Source organism: Eptatretus burgeri, chromosome 3, assembly GCF_056783735.1.
Source record: "Eptatretus burgeri isolate ZD-2024b chromosome 3, Ebu_testis_v1, whole genome shotgun sequence".
Classification (NCBI taxonomy): domain Eukaryota; kingdom Metazoa; phylum Chordata; class Myxini; order Myxiniformes; family Myxinidae; genus Eptatretus; species Eptatretus burgeri.
Genome location: NC_140963.1, coordinates 20,313,664 through 20,323,449, shown reverse-complemented (window position 1 = coordinate 20,323,449; position 9,786 = coordinate 20,313,664). Strand labels below are relative to the sequence as shown.

At 40.6% G+C, this 9,786-nt stretch overlaps 1 protein-coding gene across 7 annotated transcripts in view; it reads right to left on the bottom strand.

Moving 5' to 3' along the window:
* LOC147029502 (calcitonin gene-related peptide type 1 receptor-like) overlaps nucleotides 1-8,358 on the bottom strand; it is a 170,165-nt gene extending 161,807 nt beyond the window's left edge. The window contains exons 1-2 of one of the 7 annotated variants that reach the window (XM_085872563.1): nucleotides 8,024-8,355; nucleotides 6,737-6,807 (exon numbers count right to left, since the gene is read on the bottom strand). Coding sequence is in view for 3 of the 7 variants with exons in the window: in XM_085872565.1 (XP_085728691.1) it covers nucleotides 8,024-8,085 (62 nt within the window). In the remaining 4 variants the exon portion in view is untranslated. Of the gene's footprint in view, nucleotides 1-6,736; nucleotides 6,808-8,023 lie in introns of all 7 variants that reach the window. The other 6 variants (XM_085872564.1, XM_085872565.1, XM_085872560.1 and 3 more) reach the window with 6 other exon arrangements.
* Between the last annotated feature and the right edge of the window lie 1,428 nt (nucleotides 8,359-9,786).

Below are 9,786 nucleotides of genomic sequence, written 5' to 3'. Positions count from 1 at the left end.
GCCAACGTATTTCACTTGGAACTCGAGTCAGAAACGTTGGAACAGGAGGAAGCAAGGTTCAGAAGTTCCAGGATATCCCAGTATTTACAAATCTGACGCATTGGGTCGAGTGTACACAGTACATCCCAATAATTTTGAGTGTTTCTGCGTCCGCCTCCTCCTGCATGTGAAACGAGGTCCAGTGAGTTTCATCGACCTGAGAACAGTGGACGGGCAAATTTGCAGCACATTCCGTGAGGCTTGCAATCTCCTCGGACTCCTAGAAGACGATGCCCATTGGAACGCCACGCTTGAAGAGGCAACTGTTTCTCAATCCCCATCGACCATGAGGTATCTATTTGCTATTATGATAACTGCGTGTGAGATGTCAGATCCCAAGAGCCTATGGGACATTGACAAAGAGGTCCTGTCTGAGGATGTAAAAAACAGAGTCCAAAGAGAACATCCCCAAGAGGACATCCAGTACACACCAGATATGTTCAATGAGGCTCTGATATACATTGAAGATTTGGTATTCTGCATGAGCGGGAAAGATTTAACTAAGTGGGGACTTCCCTCTTCTAATAGGTCTGAAAGCGCAACCATCAGTAGAGAATGGTTCTGTGAAACAAACTACAACACAGATACTCTCGCAAAGTTTGTTTCTGACAATGAGCCGCTTCTGGTACAGGATCAGAGTAATGCATATCAACTGATTTCTGAAGAGGTTCAAGAGGGAAGTGGTGTGATATTTTTCTTGGATGCCCCGGGTGGTACTGGCAAAACATTTGTCCTCAACCTTTTGCTTGCTAAGATGAGGAGCCAGAAAAAGATCGCATTAGTCGTTGCCTCATCCGGTATAGCCGCAATACTACTTTCAGGTGGCCGCACAGCGCATTCTGCTTTCAAATTGCCTCTCGACTTAGCTACAATGGAATATCTGGTTTGTGGCATTGGCAAACAAACTGAAGCAGCAAAAGTGCTGAATAATTGCGACCTCATAATTTGGGATGAAGGTACGATGTCGCCTAAGGATGCATTCGAAGCATTAGATAGAACTATGCGAGATTTAAGAGGAGTAGACTTGTCTATAGGTGGAGTTACGCTGGTTATTTCTGGCGATTTCAGACAAACTTTACCTGTAGTACCCCGTGGCACTCCAGCTGATGGAATGAAAGCCAGTATAAAATTTTCATACCTCTGGACATTCGTACAAACTATCCATCTTACAACAAATATGAGGGTCAAATTATATGGTGATTTAGATGCTGGCAATTTCGCACAATTACTTCTCAAACTTGGAAATGGTGAAATCCCAAACAAAAATGGTGTAATATCTATTCCCGATGACTGTGGTACAATACTTTCATCTATGGAAGAATTAGAGGCTCATGTGTATCCCAATTTAGCAACTAATTACAAAAACAAACAGTGGCTCTGTGAAAGAACAATCCTGGCTCCACTTCATGAAACAGTCCGTGTAATAAACCAATAGTTATTACAAGTAGTTCCAGGCGAACAACATAGTCACAAGTTTATTGACACCACACTGGATACTGAGCAAGCCGTACATTATCCCACAGAATTTCTAAACTCATTGGAATTACCAGGATTGCCTCCATACAATCTGTCGTTAAAAGTTGGATGCCCAATTATGTTATTACGTAATCTCGATGCACCAAAACTTTGCAACGGAACTAAACTGATTGTGAAAAGACGACGACCACATGTAATTGAGGCCACTATCATGACAGGATGTGCGAAAGGAGATGTATTCGTTCCGCGAATTCCACTCATTCCATCAAATTCAACGATTGAATTTAAGAGACTACAATTTCCTGTATGCCTGTGCTTTGCGATGTCTATCAATAAGGCACAAGGACAGTCATTGAAAGTAGCAGGGCTGGAATTATCCACTCCTTGCTTTTCCCATGGTCAGCTATATGTGGGATGCTCCAGAGTGGGATCATCGGAGACTTTATACATATTGGCCCCAGAGGGGAAGACATCAAATATTGTTTATCCTCGAGCACTCCACTAAAATTATTGAGCCTCTTCAGTTATTTCATAAACGGGAATAGGATGTGCGATGAAGGAAATACATGTTGCTGGTGAAAAATAAAAATGGTGGTGGGAAATAAAAAAAATGTTGGTGGTGGTTTGTATATATACATATTACAGATATAAATAGAATGGTGATGGCGTATGGCGTATGTGTATAATATTTTATAATTAAATGGTTATGGGCTATGTAGATATTTTATAGAATGGTTATGGGCGTAGGTACGTTGTAACTTCGTATACATAATATAACATAATTTTTTTTATCAGGATAACAGACGTAAATAAATCAAATACGCTGGGCCAGGCTGGGTTATGCCCGACGTATAAATTAAGTCGCAAATGATGACATGAAATCAGCCTCACATTGTTGAGGCATTATGGTTTTTTTTATCTGATGCGGCAATAAATCTTAACATTTTGAACTCGAGTCTTCTGCAGATAAAACATGGCGGGGAAAATATAATATTATAGTGGTGATGAAAAAAAATAATAATGGTGGCAGCCTCTACAATTTTATAATCAACTGTGACATATACTCCTTCAGACCCGCCATCATCCACGGGATTCCTGTGCAGAGCACGGGTATCCCTGCTAGTAGCCTATATGACGTTATATTGTTCCTGGAACGTTCCAGAGGAAGTTTTGCATAAAAGGTCATAATCCTTGACCTTTGACCTTTAAAGGCCACAAAGGTCAAATTTTCAAAGTTGTGGGAATCGAACCGGGTTTTCGACCTTCCTCGACGAACTAACTCCAATAAGCTATAGCACGTATCCTATTTCCTTATTTTAATGTCCACATTGTTTTGTGACCTTTAAAGGTTATGCAAAGGTCAAATTTTGAAAGTTGTTGAACGAAACCGGGTTTTCGACATTTTGCAGCTGTTGATTGAAGGCCACTATAATTAATTATAACTTGGTCAAAAATTATCACATTGTCTCATCCTTGACTTCTGAAACAATCTACATCGTCAAATACCGCTCGTAAACCATTGTCGTCTTCAGACTTGTATACATACATATTCATGATTTAAGTTGTAGTCTATAAAAGACACAGGACCGCTAAATGCAACAATTGGTTTGTTACCTGCTACACTGCTACCCTTGCAGTACTCCATTGTCAGGCAACCTTTTTTTTTTTTAGCAATGCCTGCCCACTCTTGAGAAGGAGATCACGAAGAAGCGTGGGTTGGAATTGCTCCTCTAAATGCTTGCACACTCCGCACTGCACTGGTCTTCCTTTGTCTTTATTTAAATTTCAGTGATTTCCATCCCCCAAACCTGACCAAATACTGTGCACATCGTAAATAGACAGCATCTTTAACAAAGCTTGGAAATTTACTTGGTTTATTTGGTGAGGTGAGGTGAGGGTTATTTGTATCTCTTTTTAACTGCAATTTCCTATCATGTATAAAACTGCAACCAACATCATTGTGAATATCTGATGGTTTAGTATGCTTGCACAAGAAAGAAGAGTTAGTCTGGCACAAGAGGTGTGAGAAATAAACTGCTGGATTGTTAGATTTTCTGGTCTCGGGCCATGGAAAAGCGATCTCAGTGAACGAAGCTTTAGTCACATTCCCAGATCTTAGAGCAGACACAATATCTTGTCATAAAGAGATATGCGCAGGTGCAATGTCAACTGTCACAATTGTAAAGGTCCTGTCTGAAAAGCCTTCATCCAACTTTTTACCTCTGCCAATGAAGGTGGACAGAGGTTATGTATTCACTTATGTTTGTTTGTCTTTTTCTGAGCAGGATATCTCAAAACGTTATGGACAGATTCGGACGAAACTTGGTGGCCAGGTTGTGGGTGTGACAAGGACGAATTTGCCGAAGATCCGGATACCAGAATTTTTAAAGTGATTCTTCACCATTGAGAGATTGGGCCAAAAACGAGATGTAGCACGATATCTCAAAATGTTGTGGATGGGTTACGACAAAAATTGGTGGATGAATTAGGTAGGTGACAACAACAAGCTGATTAGGTTTTAGTTCAGGTCCAGATGGAGATCTTGTCCTATCAGTGGGCTACGAATTGTAAATTATTCAGTCTAGTGGAGGTATGCACTCCACCAAGTGCCATTCTAGTTACCTCTGCATTGAATCTCTTTTTAACTGAAAACATTGATTTGATGAAGAACATTGAATACAGGGAACATCGTCGATCAATACACCAAAACATGAAAGTTCATGCTTCCTTCGTTATAGTATCATTAGATAAAATGAGAATACTACCGAGTCAAAGGTCCAGCTAACCTCAAAGGTCAGGCTCAAATATATTCTAGTTTAAGTCAGCTGAGAGCTTCCATCATTAGCATGGACAATGTGCAAACCACCTCAAACCAAGCAGCTCACAGCTCAGCCAAGTCCATGTAACATCCTTAGAGAGTCAGTCCTCATTGCAAACATGAACTTGTTGGGAATTTAGTACAATTGAAGGTGAGGGGGTGTTGTGATGCATGCATAGCCATTTGACATGCAGATGCAAAGGCGTTTGTACCAATAAAAGTGATAATGTCCCGATGATTGCTGCTATGAATTATCATTCAACAAGCAATTGTATCCGTCTCCAGTGACGGGAAAAGATTGGGTTTATCTAATTTAAATTATTTTATGGACGTCAAAAATGTTAACTATGTTGCACTCTAGATTTCATTCAGAGCCAAAGCCCTGAGCTACTTATACAGCCCACCGCAAAATGGTGGTGCAACATTGATGGCGGAGGTTGAATTTGTCCAAGAAGAGGGCAAAGTATTGCTATTTTAAATTGTGTCTTACTCCATGATGATCTGTCTTAAATCAACTTTAATCCAGATGTCCATGTTGATTTTAAATACCATTGGAAAGGACAATAAAGTGATTGACTACACTGGATCAAGAAAAGTGAAATGAAAATGCAAAATAATCAATGAGCAGCTTTTCAAATGCAGTGCATGATGCAGCCACCGTAAGTGGGAGACAGACAAACGCACGAACAGACAACTACGGTTCACAATAGATATAAGATTTAGCATGCTTAGCTTTGATAGTTTACATTATGCTCGGAGTGTGGTTATTGCAGGGTTTTGTGATGGACAAGAGGTCCTGATTTTGTTAAGGGGAATTGTTAGATGTTTGAATATGAGGTAGCAATAAGGAAGTTACACAGAGTTGAAAAACAGTTGTTTCACCTTTATCGAGATGTAATATTTGACCCCAGTGGTACTCAGCACAGATGTTCATGCTTTTCGATGTACTTTCCAGCCAATGTCACAAAATATTTCCAGCAGTCGGTGTTTCCCAATATAGAATGTCATGTTGCTGCCTCTGAAACTTTTTGAAAAGTTGTTTTGGAAACTTTTTCTTTTGATGGAAAAAAAAAATCAGGTCTACTCTTCCCCATCCCTCCATACCTGTCCACAATATTGCTATTGTAAGTTAAAATAAGAGTATATCAAGGTCCGGTATGCCCTCAGACAGAATACCGTGCTGAAGCTTGGATCCTTTATATTAGTTCAGCCATAAATGTACTTGGGTGAGTATAAAAGCTTTCACCCGCTGTGTTCATCGTGATTACTGGTGAACCGCCTCAACCTCAATGCTGGTTTCAAATTCGGGATGAGATTCTTTTCACATACGTCGACTCCTCACACAATGAACAATGTTTGTTTTTTAAAGTCTGACTGTACAATCTAGTTCACATTTTATAACCAACCGTTATTAGACCTGCCACATTCTTTGGGGGATATATAATCATCAACTCAAATATCTCACACCAGAAGCTACAATTGATTCCTTCAAATTTTCATTCTTCCCAAGAAGTGTAAGGATCTGGAATCAGCCATTGCACATGCACAGCAGTCATTGCACTATCTGTTACAGCCTTCCAGGAGTGAGCTCCACATGTCATTGGAATGATGCAATCATATAATTTGTCACTTCTTCACTTGCACTCTCAGTCATTGATGTTATGCAAGTTCAATCCCATTCCATCTATAGTTTCCAGAGAGAGCTGGTAAAGGGATTACTTTAATGAGACAAGACAATATTTTCTACCCCATTGATCCTAATTAACCAAACATTCATACTTGTCGGTTGCTGTTTTTACTCACCCCGCCGTCATGTCCAACATACCCCTCCATTAGTTTGTTGCCTTTTTACCCTCTGTCACGCACTTCACTCTTTCATGAACTTTGATTGCTTCCAGAAAAAAAAGGGTAAACCTTTTGATCCTTCCTCCGCAATTCCCCCACACAAGAGGTAATGAAGCTGTGACAGGCAAGTTTAATTCCTATCCATATCTATGAACGATTACCAAGAAGCCTGTGATCGAACACAAAGCAGTATATGATACACCAAAAGGTCTCTTCTTCTCAGCTAACCTCAAATTACATCCCACAAAGTGACCTTGAAATTATTTCTCAAAATTTTAACAAACTTCATTCGATGCGAGGTAATATTAACAAGGAGCTGGTACTCTAGGTCCGCCGCCTTTTGGTTGGTATGAGGAATGGATCTATGTAATATGTCAGATAAATTTTGAACGTTTTAAAAACTATTACGTACACAAGCCAAGTTACCGAGATAGTTGCCATGACAGCAAAATACAGCTAATCAGCGTCGTGACATAATTAGATTGAGATAATGTCATGAGGAATAGATATCTGAAATATGAAAGCTAAATGTTCAACAGTTTTTGAAACATTGCGTACACAAAAGTACGTGGACAGATGGGTGGGTGGTCAGTCGGACGGAGTTGATTCCAATGTCCCCAGTCTACGACCTTGTCGGATGGATAGGGGACAAAAAGTAAACAAAGTAAGAAAACAAATCAACGGTCGTAAGAGATGTACACGCAACAATGAACTAAAATATTCGATGGACCCATAGCGCTTTATTTAGCTCGCTCCCTCCCATTCCGGAAAAGGAATGCAATTCTCAATGGTGAGGACTCGGTGTGGCACTCGGAACACAATCCCCCACAGGGCTGTCCCTGCAAGCAATAGCTGAACAGTATCACAAATTTGAACATCGGAGAAAATCAATTCACATATCCAGGTCATCAGGATATCATCGCGATGTGCATTTGCTCCAGAAACAAGTATCGCAGCACAATTGCCTTTCTAAGCACTACAGAACTGCACATTGAGTGTTGTTTAAAGATATATAATGCAATGATAATATATCGATGCCAAAGCTTTTAAAGTATTAAAACGTTGTACTTTGAATCTTCATCATCGGAAAATAAATATCAGACGATAAACTAGACTCGGTGGTGTAATTGTTAGAGCATCCCCTCAGAGTTTGGAAGATGGTTCAAACCCTCACCGAGTCAAACAAAAGACCTTTAAAACAGTAATTTTTGCTTCCTTGCTCCATGCTCACCATTGAAAAGGATTGAGTATGGACGAACAGCCATATGTTGGCAACTATAGCGCAGGCTTTGATGGGTCTAATGACATCATCCTGTCCTGTGTCGAAGTTCCATGAAAGAGAACTCGTATTATTCCCAAGCATTGCCCTGCACAGGCATCTGGATGGTACATTAAGACTTAATGGGACACCACAGAGCATAACTCCGATAGAGATATTATATGAATGAGGTTACAGGGTGACTTGGAGAGAGCAGTGGCTGACAAAGCTCAACCTCCAAGTAAAATTAACCTACAAAGGTAACGCGATGCACATTTGCTCCAGAAACAGGTATCGCAGCACAATTGCCTTTCAAAGCACTACAGAGTTGCACATTTAATATAAAGATATTTTTCATGCAATGATAATAATTTATCCAAACGAACACTTTCAATGGATTAAAAAGTTGTACTGTGAATTCTAAATTTCCAAATTTAACGTTAGACTCCCAAGTTTGTGACTCGTCGCTCCTGATGAAGTGTGTTTAGCAAGTCGGGATTCTTCGCGCGTGACACCAACCCAGAGGGGCATGGCTCGTACATAAGTATCACATTTTACCATGGTCTGCAGAGACCTTCTTATCGTACCGTAGCTTATGAAAATTCCAAATCGAGAGGAAAGACCGTTGAATCTTCACCAGCACTTGCATGCAAAGAAAGGTATGCTGCTTGAGTGATGTTCGCTGTTGCAGATCTCCACCGTGAAGCTCGGTTCAGCGGTGAGCTGGCTGATCTGTGTTGAGCTAACCTCCTGCCTCGATGCGACCCTCTGGACAAAGGGCACACATGATGGATTTGATATGTTCCAGTCGACCGCAGTGACCATGGGCTAACTGAGTCCACGCACTGCACAGGACTGGTTCCGAAAGCTCAGTTCCCCTGGGTTTTGTTCCGTCATCCCTCACTAGAATGCTTACTCGGAGGTCGTGGTGGGGAGATGCGAGGGAAGGGTGGAGGCAGAGGTACGGAGGCGGGGGTGGTGCGCAACGAAGGTTTGACAGATGCTGGGACGATTTGAAGTTCTGCCTGACAGTGTTGGTGGTTTGAACATGAAGGCTGTTGTGAAAACTTTTTTTTTTTCTGTGCATGTTTCTTGAAAAACAGCGCATCACGCATCCCAGTGAGGTTTTCAACATCAAATCTTTCAACTACCTGAGAGGACAGAAGGGACGATCCGGGCTCTCAGCCGAGTACACAAAGCTTGCACCATGTGTGTTGAAATAATGGAATGGAACACATTACAAAATGCAAAAAAAATTTCCACCGAAGAATGAATTGATCACTATAACGATGCATCATCACCAGGGTGCCTTTATTTGGGTTCGTTTATGGGGTTCATGTTTCGTTCAAAAAGAAAATGTTTAATAACAACCCGGCCCAGGATACGGTTCTGTTCTTATTTACTCACCGATACCAGCCAATTGTCGATGAACAAATCAGCGACTTGCATAATGTTAAATGAACACTGACTCAATACTCTATCCCATCAATAATACTCAAACTTTCATCTCATCGCTCATTTGTCATTACACAAATATTCAATGATTCTTGCATTGTTCATTGAAAACAAAAACCCACAGTTCCAATGCTATTTTCCCCAAAATATTTGCCACTGCTTATTTACGGGAAAAATGTTCAAAATTCCTCTTTTACTTAAAAAAAACACAAAACTCGTTTCCTCTGAAAATGCAATGATGATCAATATGCCACTTTCAAAATGACATAATCCACCCCAGAATGCTCAGCGAGCATGTGCATAAACCCCTAGCAACAGTGGCCATCACGGCAGGGAATGTATCTCGTGCGTGCCAGATAAGGATTTCATCTAAGGTAACTCAAAAATAAGCTGAAAAAACGAAAGATTTGGAGAACTTTCTGATCAACTCAACCAAAAGGTTGATATCTTGAAGCCCGAACTGCAAAAAAAACTCCCGACGATGTGTGCCCCTGCAAGACCTGTGGATGGGCACGTTCTCCCCTGATCTCCCCGATCATCACTGTCAGTGAATGGACTTTTAACCTTGTGGGATTACCTTGTATGAACATGGCAGGCTTTGTTATTTATTTAATGGATGTCTGCAATTGGAAAGATGATGCCGTCATTACCAACATTTAGGCAAACTTCCCGGATGGAGACACCGTATCTGGTTTGGGTGTTTCTTAACACCGATGGGAAGGAAATATGTGGGAGTTGACAATGCAAATAAATGATGATATTTACTCTTAATCATGTTTGGCATGAGGAAAGGGGGGGGGGGGAGGGGCAGTGGGAGTGGGAGCCGTGAGAAAAACTCGATATATATATATATATATATATATATATATATATATATATATATATATATATATAT